The 21,702-nt window shown below is 46.0% G+C and overlaps 1 protein-coding gene across 1 annotated transcript in view; it reads right to left on the bottom strand.

Moving 5' to 3' along the window:
* The window catches only part of EPG5 (ectopic P-granules 5 autophagy tethering factor), a 77,526-nt gene that overhangs the window by 17,044 nt on the left and 38,780 nt on the right, over window positions 1-21,702 (bottom strand). The window contains exons 23-37 of the mRNA XM_083702535.1: window positions 20,393-20,620; window positions 18,689-18,812; window positions 15,933-16,077; window positions 13,099-13,270; window positions 12,610-12,772; window positions 11,610-11,752; window positions 10,773-10,929; window positions 9,476-9,670; window positions 7,699-7,912; window positions 6,482-6,639; window positions 4,685-4,892; window positions 4,477-4,552; window positions 3,388-3,491; window positions 1,757-1,932; window positions 615-800 (exon numbers count right to left, since the gene is read on the bottom strand). Coding sequence (XP_083558661.1) covers window positions 615-800; window positions 1,757-1,932; window positions 3,388-3,491; window positions 4,477-4,552; window positions 4,685-4,892; window positions 6,482-6,639; window positions 7,699-7,912; window positions 9,476-9,670; window positions 10,773-10,929; window positions 11,610-11,752; window positions 12,610-12,772; window positions 13,099-13,270; window positions 15,933-16,077; window positions 18,689-18,812; window positions 20,393-20,620 — 2,449 coding nt within the window. The remainder of the gene's footprint in view (window positions 1-614; window positions 801-1,756; window positions 1,933-3,387; window positions 3,492-4,476; window positions 4,553-4,684; window positions 4,893-6,481; window positions 6,640-7,698; window positions 7,913-9,475; window positions 9,671-10,772; window positions 10,930-11,609; window positions 11,753-12,609; window positions 12,773-13,098; window positions 13,271-15,932; window positions 16,078-18,688; window positions 18,813-20,392; window positions 20,621-21,702) is intronic.

Genomic DNA, 21,702 nt, shown 5'->3' with positions numbered 1-21,702 from the left:
AATAAAATCAATTAGATAATCCCCAGGGCTAGCTGGATGAATTGGTCCTACTTGGGCCCACGAGGAGGCCAGGGGAGAATTAGCTGTGGAGTCTCAGAGCGGGTGATCTTCATAAAAGGGGAGGGGAGGGAAAGAGAAGGGAAATAAAAGATCAGATTTTTGCAGTTTTGAACCGCCCCCCCCCCCAAAAAAAAAAGCGTTCAAGAGAGATTTGGGCCCATGAACATTCCCTTTCAAGGACATATTCCAGCAGGGCAAAAGCAATTCTGCAATGTGCAGAGCAGAGGCTTGACAACCATATGTCAGGAGTGCTCTGATGGTGACTCGATGGCCCTTGTGGTCTCTTCCAACTCGTATGATTCTAGGATTCTAGGATTGTAGGACCGGTGAGCTGCCATGGCCCAAGGAGAGTCCTGTGGAAAGAGATCTGGAGAGTAGCATCTTCCTGCTGCTGCGGGATATGGAATTTTTCCGTGCAACCGTTTGTGCAGCAGAAATCAGTACCAACTTTGGTTGGCACAGGAAAACGTCTGAGAAGCTCAATTCGGGAGGGAGGGTCTAGCGGACAACCGTTGGGCCGGGGGGGGGGGGAGCTGCTTAGTCCTGGGACATACCTCCCTGGTTATAAGTTGCTCTTCCTTTGCCAGAAGGACCACCATATAAAGCAGGCACACAATCATGTCCTGAGTTCCCGGAGGCGGGTTGGGGTTCCATGCATCAGAGAGGACGCTGACCCAGTTGATCTCGCATAGAACCGAGCCCAGGAAGAGGAAGCAGCTTTTGGGACTGCCTCTCTCAACCTGGAAAAGTGAAAAGGAAAGAACAACAACAATTTATTATTTATACCCCGCCCATCTGGCTGGGTTTCCCCAGCCACCCTGGGCAGCTTCCAGCAGGATATTAAAAACAAGATAAAACATAAAACATTAAAAGCTTCTCAAAAAGGCGCTACATTCAGATGCCTTCTAAAAGTCAGATAGTTGTTTATTTCTTTGACATCTGGTGGGAGGGAGTTCCACAGGGCTGGTGCCACTACCAAGAAGGCCCTCTGCCTGGTTCCCTGTAACCTCGCTTCTTGCAGGGAGGGAACCGCCAGAAGGCCCTCGGCGCTGGACGTCTGAAAGGGGAGAGGGCAGAAGGACAGTATTTGGTTCCTCACCCCTCTTCTCCAGGTGTACAGTTCAGGGAAGGTGCTGGCAAAATTTGGGAATGCCTCCCAGAGGTGCTCACCCTGCAGATACGCAGTGGTAGCAGTGGGAAACTGTCTTACAAGGAACCTTGCTGTTCTGCTCATTGACAAACCCCTATCAGGCATTTGAGGAACCCACAATTTCCTTGAACACACTCTGAAGAGAACTGCAGGAAGGGAACCACCAGAAGGCACTCAGAGCTGGACCTCATTGTCCAGGTTGAACGATGGGGGTGGAGACGCTCCTTCAGGTCTACTGGGCCGAGACCGTTTAGGGCTTTAAAGGTCAGCACCAACACTTTGAATTGTGCTTGGAAACGTACTGGGAGCCAATAGTAACTAGGGTGGGGAATTTCTGGCTCACAGATCCTCATTAAGCCCAACAGACTTTCCCACTTCTTGACCCACTGGGAGGACCACACATTCACCATCCCAAGTTCAGGGCTCTGTTGCATAACCTGCCCCCTGAATTGCACCGCCTGAAGAGGACAGGGAGCTCCTTCCAAACTTCCTTCCCCGTTCCCCCTCCCTTGCTATGGCTCTCTATCCAAAGCACCTGACTCTTACTTTAAAGAATTCTTCCATGAGTTGCCGGTCCGGATGCATCTCCCTCCAGGGAAGGCGTCCAAACTCGGCGTGGAACGTGTAGAGAATGTGCTCCGGCATTTTGGGGGCCGTACACGTCTCGCAATAGTGCATCAGGTGGAGCCAAAGTGGCCCGTGGTGGCTTGGCAGCAGTTTATCTGGAAAATGGAAATGGCAAATTTAGCCCAGGTTCCTGCCAACCACTTGCCTATAGGAAGCCCACAAGATGTCCCATAGAATCAGATAAGGTAGCCTTGGTCAGGAGCTCAGCCTACACTCGAGTAGGACCCTGGCAGAGACACATGCCCGACTGGAATGTTCTCTCCCTCCTGGTCGAGCGTTTGGGAGCTTCAAAGGCTTTCTTCTGCCCGAACATCACAGCGACCGATGCCAACCGACACCGGCACACTTAAGGATCCGCAGAGTCTTCACAGCTTGCGTAACAGACCTCAGCAACTCAGCATTTTGGCTAATCTACTTTATTTACATATAAACACACACGAAGCACTGCAACATGGCTCCCTCTCTCTCTAGCATCAGACAGCAAAGAGAAAAAGGACAATAATCCCACTTCACGGAACACAGTAACACAAACATCCTGTCTCTGTCACTTCCCACTCTGTGGAGTCAAAACATATACCGTCATGTGATAGATAAAAATCATGGAGCAGGAATTCTAACAGCCTTCCCGTTGTTGTTCTTTTATCATATGTAGTGGTCTTATAGTAAGGTTAAGGCTTACTGGGAAATGATATATAATGAAATGAAAAGGATGTTTAAAGTAGTGTTCGTTTAAAAAAAAACCCAGAAGCTTTTCTGTTGGGAATTATAGGGACAGGACTACCTAAAACATATAGAAACTTATTCATGTATGCGACTACAGCGGCTAGAATGTGACTCACCCAAAAATGAGGCAGAAGTCCCAGCAAAGGAAGAATGGGTACAAAAATTATGGAATATGCAGAAATGGTGAAACTTACCGGAAGAATAAGAAATCAAGATAACAAACTTTTTATAAAAGAACGGAAATGGTTTATTGAATGTTTACAGATAAATTGTAAACAGATAAAAGCACTGGCAGAGTTACTGTAATCACCTGCAGTTTCATGAGAGTATATATTTAAAGAAGATGAATAAATGAACAGGTTAAGCTAATTTGGATATGCAGAAGATATTAAAAATAAATTTTAGGAACCGCAGAAAGTGGGGGAAGGAAGTCAAGTTTCAAAACGTCCAAATGATTGTAAAATCAGTGAAATGTATAAATCTGAAAAGTAGAAATACTTTTTTAAAAAGAAAAGAAAAAAATGAATGACCCCCACTTTTTTTGCCTTCTCTTATGTGTTGCGTGTGTGTATTGCTGTTACGTTGTTTGGAGACCTTCGAATGGCAAGCAACTAACAAGCTTCTTCTTAATAATAATAATAAGCCTCGCCTGTTGGAGAAATTGGATGGATGAACACCTTCCCAGCAGCATGGATAGCACAAGTGGGAACGAAATCCACACACAAATAATGTGCAATTCAGAAAAAGGCTAAGGAAGGGAAACATTCATGGTGGGTATGAATATTAAAGGATATATTTAATGGCTGCCAGTATGGACTTTTGCCTACCTTTAAAGCTTTCGTGCAGAACTCCTATGCTGCCTGCGTATAACTGCACCATATTTGAAGCCACAGGTGTGTCGCTCTCCAGCCAGGGGTAACAGGTCTGTTTGCTTGATTAAGGAACAAAATGCAGGGAGAGGGAGAGAGGTAAGAGAGATTTTAGACAACAGCCACTACCCTCCACCTGCTTCCTGGCACCCTGCCACAGTTTCAAGAGGTCAACCAATATAAGCTTATAAAATTGCCTTGTGCCAATTCAGACCATTGTGGGCCATCTATCCCAGTGTAGCACAGGAAATGCAAAAAGAGAAATACACAGTATTTAAGAGGAAGCATGCTCATTAAGTAAATATACAATACAGTCGTACCTTGGAAGTCGAACGGAATCCGTTCCGGAAGTCAGTTCGACTTCCAAAATGTTCAGAAACCAAAGCGTGGCTTCTGATTGGCTGCAGGAAGCTTCCTGCAGCCAATTGGAAGCCACGGAAGCAGCGTCGGACGTTCGGCTTCCAAAAATGGTTCGCAAACCAGAACAGTCTTTGCAGCATTCAGGAGCCAAAACGTTCGAGAACTAAGCTGTTCGAAAATCAAGGTACGACTGTATTCTTAACAGAGCTGTAGATAAAAACATACATTCATATCAATTAGCAAAGAGTGTCCAGGGACCAAAGTTTCGGGATTCTGAGTACAATCCAAGGTTATTTTTAAAAATCTCTTAATAAACACTTGTAATTATTTTAATTTAGACCATGGAACCTTTTGTAATTGGAGTCAAAGAATTGTATCAAATATATATCATTTTCCTCCAGGTATGTTTCATTATTGATTCAGTAAATCACACAGCTGTATCCTATTGCTTTCCTTATTGGCAATTGTGACAGCTTAGTGTTTATTTTTTAAAAAAATTAAAGACCATTTTTCTTTCCTTTCCTTTTTTCTATAACTTGCTCATCGTTATTAAAATTCAATAAACCATTTTTCCCCCAAAAAAGAAATAAACGAGGAGCTGACTGATTATCGCAAACGGAATCACACAAATGCCCTTTCACAGACACAGACACATGAAATGTTTCCTCCCTTCGACTTCCAGCTCACCTTGCGTCTTCTCTCTCCAAAACCAGGATCCAAGGCCTAAAAAGTCTGGTGATGACCAAATGCAAAGAGCGCAGCGCTGGGAAGGCGGAGAAAAAAACACATGTGCAACATAGCAGAGATATTTTTACAGCACAAACTTCTAACCACTTTCTTCAAAAGAGGTAAAATTGTAGAACTGTAGAGTTCTACACTCTTGCCTGTGTGTTACCTTCCAGAGTCCTGCCGCTGCCGACTGGCTCTCGTGCCAAGTTGGCGACTTCCGAGTCCACCAGGCGGTTGACGAGATACTCCTCGAAGCAGGTCACTTCGTCTATGTAGGGAGCCCACTTGGAGAACAGGCCAAAGCTCCGGAAGTCTTGCGAAGACAAGCGCAGCTTAAGGAAGTAGTCGGAAAGCCAGTCGATTGTCTCCATCACCTGCAGAGGAAGAAAGCTCTGAGGCCTGGGAAGATGTACAAAGCAGATCATGGCTTGCCATCCCAGACGGAGAGCTCACCACTTTACTTTGCCGCCAGTAGATTATGGGAAACTTTGGACCGCCTCCTGTAGGCGATCCAGAGATTTACCAGTAGTTCCCAACCTACCACCTGCCTAGCTCTGCCTTAGATGATGCATTTTAACGGCATCACTCAAGGAAATAAGAAACTGCCTTAGGCTGCCACACACCAGAGTTCCATCTACTGTAGCAGCTAAATATCAATCAATCAATGTTTATTACGGCAAACAACCAGCATATTAAACCAGAATTTCTGCATAATTCTCTACGTCTGTGTTTCCCAACCTTTGGTCTCTAGCTGTTTTTGGACTACACTTCCCATCATCCCTGATCACTGGTCTTGCTCGCTAAGTATGATGGGAGTTGTAGTCCAAAAACAGCTATAGACCCAAGGTTGGGAAACACTGCTCTACGTAAACAAAAATGATTGATATGGGATTTAACAATCAATATACTAATGGAATGTACTTGAAATATGCATCCAGAGAGAATAAAACGCCATAAAAGTTTAAAAGAGTAAGAGATTTAACTAAGAACTGTAGCGGTTTATGACGATTTATGCAGCTGTGTATTCTTTTGCTTTCTTTGACTTACGGCTGTTGCACAAAATCTAGCTACATTTCTAGCGACGTACGAATTCTGGTCGGACAAGAGGTAATTTAAATAGCATTCCTCTGTCCTCCCTGACACTTTTCATACAAGGGGCGTTATGAGAGAGGCTCTGGAATCTGAATAAAATATACAATGAAATAGAACACAGCTCACTGTTTTTATTCGACCACTCTTACATGGACAGATCCAGAATCCTTCTATATCTACCTTCCAAAAGAACAGATGGCAGGACGTTAAATTTCCAGCTGCTAAATAGCATTTGCCTTGACAGAACAAGGGCAGAGGGTCACTGAAGCCTTACTACACGCAGATCCTTTTAAATACCCTCCTTCCTATTTAATCATAGACATGTAGTGCCTGTGCTTTAAGCTTGAAGTTACCAGCATGGTAAAGGTAAAGGGACCCCTGACCATTAGGTCCAGTCGTGGCCAACTCTGGGGTTGCGGCGCTCATCTTGCTTTATTGGCCAAGGGAGCCAGCGTACAGCTTCCGGGTCATGTGGCCAGCATGACTAAGCCGCTTCTGGCGAACCAGAGCAGCACACGGAAACGCTGTTTACCTTCCTGCTAGTGGTACCTATTTATCTACTTGCACTTTGACGTCCTTTCGAACTGCTAGGTTGGCAGGAGCAGGGACCGAGCAACAGGAGCTCACCCCGTCACGGGGATTCAAACCGCCGACCTTCTGATCGGCAAGTCCTAGGCTCTGTGGTTTAACCCACAGCACCACCAGCATGGTACCCATGGGCTAAATGGTGTTTTGGGGGGACATTCCCTGGTGCCCATGAAACCTCAGAGTAGATCCTTCCTGCATGAAAGAAAGATGCTCCACTGTTGAGCTACAGCCCTTCCCCTTGTTCGCAAGGAGATTGTATCACAATGCTACACCAGCCACCCACCTGATCTGCGGAGAGAAACAGCTGCACGGAAGTTTGCAGCGCGATGTTTTCGCCGGCGTTCTCCTTCCCGGCATCTTTCTTCGCTGCCACAGAGCCGCAGCCCAAGGCTTTCAGGGACACCTTCCAGCAGTCAGGGCTCAGGAGCTGATCCGAGGAACCTGAGGGGGCAGGCCCAGAGCGGATTGTCCAAGTAACAGGTCCAATAACCAGAAATTACATGGGAGCAGGTGTCGGGAACCGCCGGCCCTGAGGTCAAATGTGGCCCACCTCCCAATTTGGCCCATGAAGCCATTTCGCTCAAAACACACCCAACCTGTCTCACGCCCATCCTTATATTTGACATAAGGGGTGGGAAGGCAGAGACAAAGTTGGATCAGCTGTGAAGGTGATCCCTTCTGAAAGCAGGGTTAAACTCACAGGCCACAGGTGACCAGTTTTACCCTGCCAGATCGGCTCCAAGTTCTCCAGGGGGCTGGGGCTCAAGGACAAAGCCAACTGCTTCGCCAGTCCTCTGATTGTTGAAATGCCAAGTGCAGGGCTGGCAAAGTCCCCACACACTACAGATCCCATGTCCCTGACTACCAGCCATGTGCTAAGAACTATTAAGGATGTAAGATGGTTGAAAGGCGGTTTGTCCCACTTCAACATAGGCCCACAGGGGTGGCCCGCCAAGCCAAGAAGGTGCCCATCGCTGCATTAGGTGGGGCTTAGTATAAGCTAACCAGTGTGGAGGATAGTTCACTCGGCAGAGCATGAGGCTCACAAATCTCAGGGTCCTGGGTTCAGGCAGAAAGATTCCTGCATTGCAGAGGGTTGGACTAGATGACCCTCGTGGTCCCTTCCAACTCTACAATCTATAACGCTATGTATTTCGCAGCAGGTCCACAAGAGACCAAGAAAAGTCTAAAGCATCTTAACTTTCATTCTCTTCTTTTTCTAAGGAACAATTGCAAAAGTGAGTCATAAAATGTAAGAAAGCTGAGCAGCGCCTCTTTGTTTGCGTATGATTAGTGTGCATCTATACAGGCCGCAGAAATCTGCTTTTTCTCCTTGCAGGGTATGAAGTGTTTCAGGGCAGGGTACCTTACATCTATCCCACACATGCAGACACACCCACACAAAAGGTGGGACCAAATTTCAGTGGAAGCTGTTTTGAAACAGGTGGCCGAATTTGGCCTGAAGGCCCCACCAGGTGTAGTGCCCCACCAGGTACTTACTTTCCATGAGCAGCCGCAGGTAGCTGCTGTAGTGGTCGGGGAACTGGTACTGGAGAAGGCAAGTCCAGTGCTTGCAGAAGATCGAAAAAGGAATCAGAAGGTCTTCGTCGGGCTCCAGGCCACAGGCTTTGAGCGCCAGGTGGATGGACTCCAGAAGTCTGGTCCGCTCAGAGAGCGGGGGCTTTGAGCTGTGCAGCCACTGAGGAAGGTCAAACTGGAAGAGGAAAAGGAGGACGAGCATTGTGACGTTAAAATATGAGAGAGTGCTGGAGGTGAAATAATTAAACAGGTTGCCCAGTCAGGAGCACTGGAGTCAGAGGGACTATAAAACCAGCTCTGGGAAGGGCGAAGAGGGGGGTTTGTTGGGAGTTGGGTGGTTGGTTGGAGTGGGAGTGAACTGGGATAGAGTCTGTGGGTAGGTTGAGTTAGTGTAGTGAAATAAGCAGAGTCAGGAACAGTTAGGAACTAGGAAGACAAGTAAATATCTGAGAGGTGGTTTAGTGAGTGAGAGCAGGTTGTGAAAGTTATAGGTCTGGATAGGCACCCCATGATTGTAACTGACCGATACTGTTATGAAACCGTACGCTTGTTAAACTGCAATAAATAAACAAACGTTTATGTTCCAATTTAACCCTGACTGGACTCAGTATTGTCCCAGGTAGGGCCTGGGTGGTGGCAGCGAGAAATAAAGTGGTGGCACAGGGATCAATAGACGGTGAAATGTCCGGGGACCCTGTGAGATCGCCACAAGAATTTGCAAAAAGAGCTTTGAGAATGGGGCTGCGGGGAACTGGGAGATCTGAGAAAGGAAGTCGTGAGCATAGTTCTCCAGTGCCTGAAGCGTAACCTTCAGACAAAGAAGTAATAAATCAGAATCTGCCTGCCCCTTCAAAATGAACGTGTGAGAGAGGGCCGCTGCAGCCAAACTGTTGCTGATCAGAGGCATAAAAACAAGTTGGGAGACCCTGAATACTTATTCGATTCCAGTTTCCCTCTCTTCTCCTTATGTTCAAAACATAAGTTAACACTGATTAGGGATTCAAAAAAAGAACTTCACAATCTGAAGAGAGCAGTGGGGAGGATGCAAGCATGCATTCTGGATTTCTTAATGCTAGCTGCGTATGCCCCAAACAGTAAGCCACGGCTTGTTCGAACCATGGTTTATTGAACAAACCAGGGGCAGCCTTGCAAAGAAACCATGGCTTGTTTTGCCTACTGTTGGTTTCATTTGCTCACTGCTCCTGCCTTCGGTCTCTGTAGCCAGGCAAGCACCTGGAGAGGGGCATCAAGACAAACCAGAGTTACTCCCAGGGTAGCGTGTTTGGACATAACAAGAAACTATGGCTCACATAAGCTGAGATAAGTAAGTAAACTTCAATTCTAATATTGTGGTTTGTGGGCTGCAAGCAAACCATAGCTTCTTTGAAATAGCAAACCATCATTCAGGTGTTCAAGCAAACCACAGATAAGCTAAACAAGCCATAGTTTAGTGTAACGGGGAATCAAGCCACTGATTAAAAGTGTGGGATGTTCCATCTACACTAGCCTGGAAGAAGCTGGACATTCACTTTGTATTGTTATGCTGGAACATCTTAGCACATTAAGCCTCCAACACGCAGGTTAAAGGAGTACGTTTCAGTAAGATTGCCCAGCTTGGTTGTACTTGAATTAACATTCTTCCACCCTCTCTGCACCCACAACAAACACTTCAAAAAGGGAAACCCATGTGAAATCAACTTCCCGGGTCATAAAAGGGAGAGCTTTGAGAGCCTCTTGCCTTTGTGAGCAGCATGAAAATGACATCGCTGTTGTCGTCGCCAAGGAAAGACACAACTTTCTCATACAAGCTGACGAATTCTCCTGGGGAGGCAACAGGAGTGAAGTAAGGAGACAGGAGCGTGCAGAGCCTCCGATTCTTCAGGATTGTTTGCAGCACCGGCTTGCATTCCGATTTGGTTCCAGAGATGAACACCTGGAAAGAGACTTAGATTTGTTCAGCAAAGACACAGCACAGCAAGACCCTTCTGTATTCTGCTTGGCTTTGCCACAGCTCATCTACACTTGGACTACGGAGCATCAGTCTTCAGTTCAAGTCTCTGTTAATAGATAGACCTGCACTTAAGTGAGGACCAAAGACAATTTTACACAAGTGCCTTAAAGCTAAAGGTAAAGGGACCCCTGACCATTAGGTCCAGTCGTGGCCGACTCTGGGGTTGTGGTGCTCATCTCGCTTTACTGGCCGAGGGAGCCGGCGTATGGCTTTCGGGTGACGTGGCCAGCATGACTAAGCTGCTTCTGGCAAACCAGAGGAGCGCACAGAAACGCCGTTTACCTTCCCGCCAGAGTGGTACCTATTTATCTACTTGCACTTTGAGGTGCTTTCAAACTGCTAGGTTGGCAGGAGCAGGGACTGAGCAACGGGAGCTCACCCCATCGTGGGGATTCGAACTGCCAACCTTCTGATCGGCAAGCCCTAGGCTCTGTGGTTTAACCCACAGCGCCACCCGCATCCCTCACAAGGGCCTTAGACAAGACCTATTAATGGGCCTTAGAAAAGTGAATGGAAAACGAGTGAGGTCCCAACCAAAGAATGGCAACTTAAATTGATGGAATATGCACAGTTTGCAGATTTAACATATAGAAAAAGAGAACAAGAAGAATATACGTTTAAAGAAGACTGGGAAATGTTTACTGATTATTTGGGTGAAAGTTGTGTACATTTAAAAACACTGGTAGCATTAAGATAAATTTAACAGTGTAAATGGATTACTGAATAGTTTAATTCATGTAAAATATGCAGGGATGTATGGTATGCAAAATGAACCATGGAAAGAGAAGAAGGGAAGTCTAAATGATCATCTTGAAATGTAAATTAGAAAAACTTAATAAAAACTGTTTTTAAAAAAGGAAAGTGGTGAAGATCCTCACTTCAAACTTATTTATGAGGTTTAATTTCATGGCTGCATGGATGTCATCAAGAAGGTGGTAAGGAGGTGTAAGTTAGGCCTAAAGCGTCCATGACAAAGAAAACATTTGCAATGAGCAAAAAAGAATTCTACGCCAGACCAGCTTACTTGGCCAAGGATCTCAATGCAGGAGGTGAAGAACTGCCTCGCAGGCGGATGCCGTTGTGTTTCGTCACAGACAAATCCCACCACGGCAAAGAACAGGTCGATCCCGACTCTGTGAATCCCGGGCGAAGACTGAAGCTTGTAGATATTTATCAAAGCTCTGTGCAAAACCAAATGAAATTAGGAAACGTATTACGCAGGAAGCCACACTGCAGCCATTCAACCTGCTACCCATTCTGGGAAGTTCTTTGCATGATCAGACACTTCTTAATAATAAAATTTTGCATGATGGTTCTCAAGATGAAGGAAGTTTCCATCTATGGGATACATTAAAAGAGGCCTTTTAGAATACATTTGAAGGGGTTGTGAGGGGCTATGGTATGAAGGAGGAGAGGCTACAAAGAACCAGGACCAGGAATGAACCTTGCATAGAGTCCTTTGCGCCCTGCCCACAGCCTGATGAACAAAGGTACAGTGGTACGTCTGGTTACGTACTTAATTCGTTCCGGAGGTCCGTTCTTAACCTGAAACTGTTCTTAACCTAAAGCACCACTTTAGCTAATGGAGACTCCCACTGCTGCCGCGCTGCCGCCGCACGATTTCTGTTCCCATCCTGAAGCAAAGTTCTTAACCCGAGGTACTATTTCTGGGTTAGCGGAGTCTGTAACCTGAAGGGTATGTAACCTGAAGCGTATGTAACCCGAGGTACCACTTTATTTTGCTTTATCCCACCAAACAGATGTTGAGCTAGATTCCAGTTGTATGAATGAAGTTTCCAGCACTGGACATCATCAGGACCAGAGAAGCATGACCTGAGAGAGATATGTCCCAACAACTTACGTTATAAAGTTTTCCACGTGCACAGCGGCTTCCACCACACTCAGAGAAGGGGGCTGAGAGGCCTCTGCTTGCAGCTGCTTCACTTCTTTCTTCAGAGCATGAAGCTGCTGACTGATGGCTTCGTTTTTGTGCTTCCCTTCAAACTTAAAGAGGGAACAGTGAGTTACAGCAGGGCCCATGCAAGGCGTGCAGCATCACAGAGGCCCAGAATGTGACTCATGACACAGAATCTCCCCCTGGAATTTTTAGAGCAAGTATCTCGTATCCATAGTCATAAGGGAGAAAAAGTGTTTGTGTGCGTGTTGTGGGGATCAGAGTGTTGGACTGGGACCTGGGAGAACAGATTTCAACTTCCGAACTCACCCATGAAGATTACTGGCTCCCAGTACATTTCCGAGCACAATTCAAAGTGTTGGTGTTGACCTTTAAAGCCCTAAACGGCCTCGGCCCAGTATACCTGAAGGAGCATCTCCACCCCCATCGTTCTGCCCGGACACTGAGGTCCAGGGCAGAGAGCCTTCTGGCGGTTCCCTCGCTGCGAGAAGCCAAGTTACAGGGAACCAGGCAGAAGCCCTTCTTGGTAGTGGTGCCTGCCCTGTGGAATGCCCTCCCACCAGATGTCAAAGAGAAAAACAACTACCAGACTTTTAGAAGACATCTGAAGGCAGCCCTGTTTAGGGAAGTTTTTAATGTTTGATGCATTACAGTATTTTGTTGGAAGCCGCCCAGAGTGGCTGGGGAAACTCAGCCAGATGGGCAGGGTATACATAATAAATTATAAATTATAAATTATAAATTATACTTGGGTGACGCTGGACCAGTCCCTTGGAAGTTCCCCAGCTGGTTCCTCCCACCATCCCTCTGCGTCCAACCAGTCTAGGAAATTGCTAAGTTGAATACAACCCCTGTACTCAAAAACCCACCCCATAGCGCTTAGAAATGAGGGCGTGGGGCTGGCCGAGGCCCTCACACTCTAGAAGGGAGAGGTGTCTGTTCCAACCTGGATGGTCACGAGAGCTGCTCCCTGGCAACTTTTCCCGGAGCTGCCCCGACACTCCAGATGGTGAGTAACTTGCTCTTCTCTGTTGCTGTAAAGTTTTGGCAGCGTGTCCAGGATCTCGTTGTTGAAAGCCACTTGCTGGGACTCTCGGAGCGCCGCAGACCTGAAAAATCAACAACGGCAGCAACCCATACATTAACCAAAATAATAATAAGAACAGAGCTCTCCTCAAACGTTTAGGCTTCCAGGCACATGAGATTCTTTTTCTAGCCATGGATACTGCACGTAAGAAAGAAGAGGGGAAAGTGATGCCCCCAAAGGTTTGCATGCAGCACCCAGAGCGCCTAACACAGGCCTGCGGCAGGGTTTCTCCCTGTCCTTAGGAAGAGAGGGAGGAGGCAGCCTGGAGGCTGGGCTACGCTTAAAGGGGCTCAACACAACACAGAAGAGAGATGCACAAAGACAACGACAAGGAAGCCTGTGTCTCACTTGGCACGGTGCTGCAGGATCCTGAGGTTGGCGCGAACCAGCTCTTTGGCTTCTCTCTGATTCACCAAGCTGGCAGGAGAAATAGCAGGCACAGGAGCTTTCATCGGCTGAAGGTGGAGAGGGGGCTGGGGGGCGTCATACTTCTTTAAGCTGCTGATGATTCTCTCTTTGGCTGAAAGAGAAGAGACATGTGAAGCGGTCAGCAGTCACACCGCTTTCTGGTTGATCAGTGTGATAGGAATTTTGAGGTCTTAGATACAGTGGTGCCCCGCAAGACGAACGCCTCGCAAGACGGAAAACCCGCTAGACGAAAGGGTTTTCCGTTTTGGAGGCGCTTCGCAAAACGAATTTCCCTATGGGCTTGCTTCGCAAGGCGAAAATGTATTGCGAGTTCCTGCAGGTTTTTCCCCCTTTTTCCCCGCTTTTCCTAAGCCGCTAAGCCGCCTATCAGCTGATCAGCTGATAAGCCACTTAACAGCTGATCGCTAAAAGCCGCTAAACCGCTAATAGCGCTAATCCGCTAAGCTGTCAATGGGCTTGCTTCGCAAGACGAAAAAACCGCTATACCAAGAGCCTCACGGAACGGATTAATTTCGTCTTGCGAGGCACCACTGTATATGTTAAATGTTCATAAGCGTACCAACCAAGCACGTACATAGATCAGCACAGGAAGATCGACCTGGAACCATTTTGATTCCCAAACTGACCAAATGTTTTCTCTGCAAGGTCAAAGGAAAATGGAAAAGCCTCCCCATTGTCTTTTCCTTCACAAATCCTGTCTTAAGGGTATGTCTGTGTTTGAATAGGGTGTGAACCTGTGACCTGGCCCAGGAACTAAGTATTTATCATTACAAAAGACTGGCCAGGCTCCCCAGGCAATCCAATCTAGTAAGCAGGGTATCCAATCAAGTAACCTGCCAGACAGGAGAAAAACAACATTCAAATTTCTGTTTTAGACAGCCTTTTATCTGATGTAGGTATGATGTATCTGAGGGGTGGTCTTAGGTTACACCCCTTCTGTGATGTATGTATGATGTTTCTGGGGGTGGTCTTGATCTACAGGGTGGCAATTTCAAAAGTCTTTATAAGGCCTTGCGCACCACTCCTCTGGGTTGCTCCTCCTCTCCTGCGGGTGAGGGGAGCACCCTATTACAACAGTTCAATAAAGATCAAGCTTACTAGCTGCTTTCCTTCTCAATATTCTCTGGTTGGCCTCTATTATTTTCTCCTACCAATAGGGAACCTATGTAAGGACTCTATATGGGCTCTTGGATACCCCATAAGGGAAAAGGGCAATTTTTGTTTACAACATCAGCAACAGGTAGAAAGCAAAATTTGCACCGAGAAATCATTTCACACCTTTAAGAAGGTCTCTACCGCTCTCAGAACGTCTGCACAATGCCATTCATTGCTGCCCCTCTGCAAAACTAAAACGCCACACTTTACAACATGGGATCAACTGGATTCCCCACCAGCGCCTCCTGGCTCCCCCGGTTACTCTTTAATTCTAGTGAGCAGGTTATCTGACAAACCTGGATATCAAACTGTAGTCTGAGTCTGGTTTGCTTTAACTACTCTGAATAGTCACCACATAAGAGGAGATGACCACTTATGAGCCTGCAGGTATAACAACAACAACAACCATAGCAATAATAATAATAACAATAACAATAACAACAACAACAACAACAATAACAATAACAATAATAATAATTTATTACTTGTACCCTGCCCATCTTACTGGCCACTCTGGGCTGCTTCCAGTGTATATAAAAACATAATAAAACATTTAACCTTAAAAAGCTTCCCTATACAGGGCTGCCTTCAGATGTGTCCTAAATGTTATATAATCACTCATCCCCTTAACACCTGATGGGACGGCATTCCACTACCAAAAAGGCCCTCTGCCTGGTACTAAGCTTGTGAAAGTCAGCCTCTTCCTATGACTGCCAATTTCCAAACATGGGGCTCCATCCCATTTTAGCTCTGCTCAGAGTGGACCTGTTAAAATTAATGGGCATGACTAACCAGCATCCATTAACTTCAATGGGCCAACCTTGAGTAGAACTTTATGGGCTACAACTCAGAAGACCTGTGCAGACTAAACTTGCAGAGCTTTTAGCCAATTATCAAGCAAGGAGATTTAGATGACTCTATTCACCCTTCTCAGGAATGAATGAATGAATGTATTTATTGATTTAATTCGTTCGTTCGTTCGTTCGTTCATAGCACCCTTCAACACAAGAACTTAGGGTAGTTCACAGAATAAAACACAGGATAAAAACATGTAAATAAGTAAAACAAAACAGCAAAATAATAACCCCCCCACCTACCCTACTCTACTCTGAAAGCAAGATTAATGTAAGAATATCAATAAAAATATCAAAGTGGAAACAACATGAAGATCATTTCTTTCAGCAGTCTCCCATTATGATGAGCGGTTCGCCTAGTCACTATTCTGAGCAATTTAAAAATAAAATAAAAAATGCAAGAGTGCACTGCACTAAAAACACTTGTGTAGTTTTGCAGAAACAGATTACAGGGATTGCCAAATCAGAATTGTAGGCTCAGCGTAAGTTTATCAGGAAGACCTACTTAAGAAACAAAAGTTCTTGTGAGCATTTTAATCTAAGTGGGTTTTTACTTTTCCACCAAAAAGTAGGAGTATATAAATACAATCACTGCAGCAATTACTAAGGAAACTGGAGTTACAAATGCCTTTTCTCTATTAATGATCCAAAACAGCTGCACCATTAAAGTACTGTAAGCAAAAGTCTCAGTTAAAGCACTGATGTCTTGTTGTTGTGTTTCTAAGCACCGTGAGCGTTGCCTACCTAGCAGAGGGTCTGTGAAGTCCGTCTGTGAAGACAAAATACTTGAGGCTGCATGTGATTCTACTTTGACTTGAAACCAAGTGTCCAGAACTTCCTGGAATTCGTGCTGAACGCGCTCAGTGTCCACAAACTCTATCCACAAATCCTACGACGGGACGAGAGAAAAGAAACAGAGGTGGGCAAATATGGATGGCCGTGGAAGGGAACGCTCTCCGTCTCTTTTACATCACGGCGGCAGGGGCATCAGATATGGGTAGAGAAGAAAAGCAGAGCAACAGAGAACATCGCACTGGTGTCCATCTCATGGTCTCTTGAGGTTTCTCAACCCCACCATAAGGAATGCAATTCCAACCTCTCCCCAAAGGGGTGTGGCTTGCATGAAGCTCCTCCCTAATGGGGGTTCCGTCCAATAACCTGCCCAGTGGGTTGAGGTTTCCCCCCCCCCCCAAAGAAAGAATAAGTTTTGAGAATGAAGCTGGGCTTCCTGAGAACCCCATACGTAATATACATGTGGGGACACGGGTGGCGCTGTGGGTTAAACCAAAGAGCCTAGGACTTGCCGATCAGAAGGTTGGCAGTTCGAATCCCCGCGACGGGGTGAGCTCCCGTTGCTCGGTCCCTGCTCCTGCCAACCTAGCAGTTTGAAAGCACGTCAAAAGTGCAAGTAGATAAATAGGTACCGCTCCGGCGGGAAGGTAAACCGCGTTTCCGTGCGCTGCCCTGGTTTGCCAGAAGCGGCTTAGTCATGCTGGCCACATGACCCGGAAGCTGTACGCTGGCTCCCTCGGCCAATAAAGCGAGATGAGCGCCGCAACCCCAGAGTCAGCCATGACTGGACCTAATGGTCAGGGATCCCTTTACTTTTACCTTTATTGTTACCTTATGGGAAGTAGGTTAAAGGCTGATAGAAAAATTACTGGAGAGAACCATTAGAGGGAGCGCGGGGAGGAGAGCTGTATGTACATATGTGTGTACCTATGTCTGTACATATGTGTGCTTTGTATGGAATGTTTGGGAGGAAACAAGATGGTATATAACAAATAACCAACTACTGTATTTTTTGCCCTATAGGACGCACTTTTTCGCCCTCCAAAAATGAATATATCATCGGTCTGATAATAAATGTTGGAAATGTAAGGAGGCTGAAGGGACATTCTTTCACCTTTGGTGGACTTGTCCCAAAGTGAAGGCCTTCTGGGAAATGATCTATAATGAGTTAAAAAAGGTGTTTAGGTACACCTTTCCTAAGAAACCAGAGGCCTTCCTCCTGGGCATTGTGGACCAAAAGGTGTTAAAGAAGGATAGAACACTTTTTATGTATGCAACTACAGCAGCAAGAATACTTATTGCAAAATATTGGAAGATACAAGATCTTCCCACGCTGGAAGAGTGGCAGACGCAGTTGATGGACTATATGGAACTGGCTGAAATGACTGGCAGAATCCGAGATTTGGGAGAAGAGACAATGGAAGAGGACTGGAAGAAATTTAAGGACTATTTACAAAAACATTATAAGTTGTATGAATGTTAAGAATCTGCATGATTTGGAAATTTTAGCTCCTGCAACTAGATTGGGAAAATAGAAAATTAAGTTATAAGTAAGAAAAAGTTGAAATTTAAAGTTATTTTATGTATTATTTTAAGGCATAAATATTTGACAAAAGGTACTTTAAATTTAGAAGTAAAATATTTTGAAAGATATAAACAAGATACGAAACAAGGTAATAATTTGCTAATATGTTTATTGTAAAGAACGCAGGGTGAGGGAGATGTGGGGAAGTCCAGTTAGTAACGTAAAAATGCATTTTGAAAGTTGGATTATTTTTCTTTTTTCTTTTGTCTGGTTTGTTCTTTTTTCCTTTTCTGTAAACTGAAAATGTAACACAAATCTTATTTAAAAAAAAAAAATGAAGGACCCCTCTCGCTCTCCAGGCTTCAGGAAGCTCTCCCCAAGCCTTGGGAGCCCGCGGGAGTTCCCGTCGGGCTCCCTAGGCTTGCGGATAGCAGCCTGCATCTCGAAGCCTGGGGCGCGCTGCACGCTTCTCCCCGCTGCCAGCCCCACAAGCTCAGGGGACAGTGGGGAGGCGGAGCGCCGCCATCCCGCTGTTCCCGGACCTGGTTTGGGCTTCAGGCAGATTTCCGCAAGGCGTGGGAGCCCGGCGGGAAGTCACGCTGGTCTCCCAAGGCTTGCGGAGAGCTGCCTGTTCTGGGGGCTGGGGTCGGGGGAAGCTCACGTCCCCCACCCCAACCCCGTGCCTGGGGGGGAAATATTTTTTTTTTCCTTTATTACCCCCCCCAAAAAAAACCAACTAGGTGCGTCCTATGGGCCGGTGCGCCCTATGGGGCGAAAAATACGCTAAATATTGATGTATGTAATTTTTATTTCTCAATTATATTTAGTGGTAGTATGGTTGTAATGTTTTTTGTAACACATAATCATTCAATAAAAATTATTTTTTTAAAAAATAGAGGGCACCCGGTAAGTGAAGGCTGGCTTACAGAACATGGAAAAAGATACACTACATTAAAATGCATCCGCTAGAAACATCATGTATATTAAAAAAATTACAAAGAGATCAATAAGCTGAAAGTCTTCTGGAACAGGCAGGTTTCCGCCAGAGTCTAAGAAGAATGAAGTGTTGGGGGTTGATGGATTTTCCAGGGAATGGCAACCCGCGAAGTTAATTGTTAAGTTGGAGGTGTATTACGGGGGGGGGCAGAGTTATAGCAACCTCACCTTTGACCCTGCAAATTACCTGCTGGTTCTGCATGATCTTCGCAAGCCTGTGGGCATCATATTGCTTTGGTAAGGAGGGGATGTATGTGTCTCCCTTCTGAAAGCTCTCTTCTTCCAGCCACAAAACAAACGTGTTGAAAAGCCTGAAAAGCATAACAGGAAGAAATTCCGGCGAAAGAAGAATGGCAAACAAAATCAACGGACTACGCAGAATTGCGTAAAATGACAAGGAAGGATTCGAAACCTGCGGGACCGGAGATTCACAGACGATTGGAAGAAGGACATGAACTATTTGAAGAGCAACTATAATCAACAAATTACGCTAGTAGGGCTACAGGAAGTTTTGTACGGAGGAATATATGAAATATTGCAAAGAGGAGAGATATTAGTTATGAGGTACAAATGCAATAGTGAAAACAAGAAATGTAAATTGAGTGAATAGATTGGAAAATTTTCAGATGTGATTGATGGGAGTCAAAAAAAACCTGTGTAAGATGTAAAAGTACGCTTAATTGCTTTTGAAAATGATATGCTGAAAAACTAATTAAAAATTTATTTAAAAAAGAAAGAAAGAAAACCTAGGAGAAACCTAGCCAGAGGATCTAAATAATAATAAGATGATGATGATGATGATGATGATGATCTCCAGCCAGGCAGGGTGTAAATAAAAAAATATATATTATTATCTCCCCACCCCCCCCACAGGCCACACACCCTTCCAAGCTGCACCCCTCAAGAGTTCTTGCCTGCCCAGAACGTACCCTTGGACTTTGCCAATGCCTGGATGACAGTCAGAGAGGGCTGTGTACAAAGGTAACATTCGCACACACTGCTCCATTTGCTTGTGCAAAGGCCTGTGGCCTCCAGGAGGCGGCCCCCAAGCAGATGTCACCTGTGAGCTAAAAAGGGTTCCCCCAACCCTAGAACATTTCCCAGAATCCTTTGCAGCACATAGTGGGGAGTCTGAGGGAGGCAGGTCGTTGAAGAAAGGGTTCTCCGGATCTAGAATGCGTGGAGACCGTGCATCTAAAAGCCCATCCCTGAGGCAGGGATACTCTAATTATTTTTTATTATTATTATTATTATTATTATTATTATTATTATTATTATTATTATTATTATTATTAATACCTCGCCCTCCCCAGTTCAAAAACTGGGCTCAGGGTGGCTAACAACAAATTTAAAACACTTAATTATAAAAGCAGCATAAAAAGCAGTATAAAAACATGAATAACAATAAAATTGAAAAATCAAAAAGATAATCCCCAGGGCTAGCTGGCTGAATTTGTTCTACTTGGGCCAGCGAGGAGGCCAGGGGAGAATTAGCTGTGGAGTCTCAGAGCGGGTGATCTTCATAAAAGGGGAGGGGGAGGGAAGAGAAAGGAAATAAAAGATCAGGTTGAATTCAAATTAAAGGCCAGGCGGAATAGCTCTGCCTTACAGGCCCAGCAGAAGGAGGTTAAATCCTGAAGGGCCCTAGTCTCATGGGACAGAGCATTCCACCATGTTGGAGCCATCACTGAAAAGGCCCTGGTGCAGGATAATCTGACTTCCTTAGGGCCCGGGACCTCTAAACTATGGTTATCCATGGGCCTTAAGGTCCTCTGCGGGGTATACCAGGAGAGGCAAGGGATGGGTGAACTGTGACTGGAAGCATGCTCCAGAAAAACAGCACCCCAGGTTCTGCTTCAGGACAAGGTCTTCTTTGGAGATATATGATTACCTGACGAGCTCCTTGTGCAGTTCAGGGGAGGTCAGGTAGACCTTCCTGCCACCTCCTTTCTCTGCTAAGCTTTCGCTGCCCCCTGCCGGGCTCTCCAACCTGAGAGCTTTGCTGGCTGAGTGGTGGAAGTCTGCAGCCTCGATCAGGCGATGCTTCAGGTCGCTTAATAAGCCCAGGTGAGCGGGACTCTGGAAGAACCTTTTCCCAATGCATCCATCTACAGGTAACCTTAAAAAGAAGAATCTTTCTCATTTACAACCAACACAAGTGAAATCGCTTAGAAAAGCGCTATGTAGACCTTTTCCCTTTTGAAGAAAAAGAGACTAAGGTGGTCATAATGAAACTTAAAGATAAAGGGACCCCTGACCATTAGGTCCAGTCGCGGACGACTCTGGGGTTGTGGCGCTCATCTCGCTTTATTGGCTGAGGGAGCCAGCGTACAGCTTCTGGGTCATGTGGCCAGCATGACTGAGCCGCTTCTGGTGAACCAGAGCAGCACATGGAAACGCCGTTTACCTTCCCGCTGGAGCGGTACCTATTTATCTACTTGCACTTTGACATGCTTTCGAACTGCTAGGTTGGAAAGAGCTGGGACTGAGCAACGGGAGCTCACCCCGTCGTGGGGATTTGAACCGCCGACATTCTGATCGGCAAGCCCTAGGCTCTGTGGTTTAACCCACAGCGCCACCCACGTTTCTTTATAATGAAACGTAGCAATGGAGAAATCAGTCTACTTCCAGTTGCATGAGTTATTTTGTTAGGTTTGTCCGATTTCTGCAATTTTTAAAAAGAAAAACCCAAATGAAACTTAATACATGTTTCTAAATATATTTGGCTATGCTGGCTCGGGCTGGTGGGAGCTGGGAGCCCAGTACATCAAGAGAGAGGCAGGTTTTTGTGTCGTGGTAAGTTCAGTTTTAACCAGGATTCCTGAGCTGCCACCTGCTCATACCCAATAAAAAGGTAAAGGGACCCCTGACCATTAGGACCAGTCGTGACCGACTTTGGGGTTGCAGCGCTCATCTCGCTTTATTGGCAGAGGGAGCCGGTGTACAGCTTCCGGGTCATTTGGCCAGCATGACTAAGCCGCTTCTGGTGAACCAGAGCAGCGCACGGAAATGCTATTTACCTTCCCGCCGGAGCGGTACCTATTTATCTACTTGCACTCTGACGTGCTTTCGAACTGCTAGGTTGGCAGGAGCAGGGACCGAGCAACGGGAGCTCACCCTGTCGCGGGGATTCAAACCGCCGACCTTCTGATCGGCAAGTCCTAGGCTCTGTGGTTTAACCCACAGCGCCACCCGCGTCCC

The sequence above is a fragment of the Podarcis gaigeae genome (assembly GCF_964106915.1).
Source record: "Podarcis gaigeae genome assembly, chromosome: 11".
Lineage (NCBI taxonomy): Eukaryota > Metazoa > Chordata > Lepidosauria > Squamata > Lacertidae > Podarcis > Podarcis gaigeae.
Note: the sequence above shows the minus strand (reverse complement) of the source record. Positions and strands in the feature narration are given on the sequence as shown.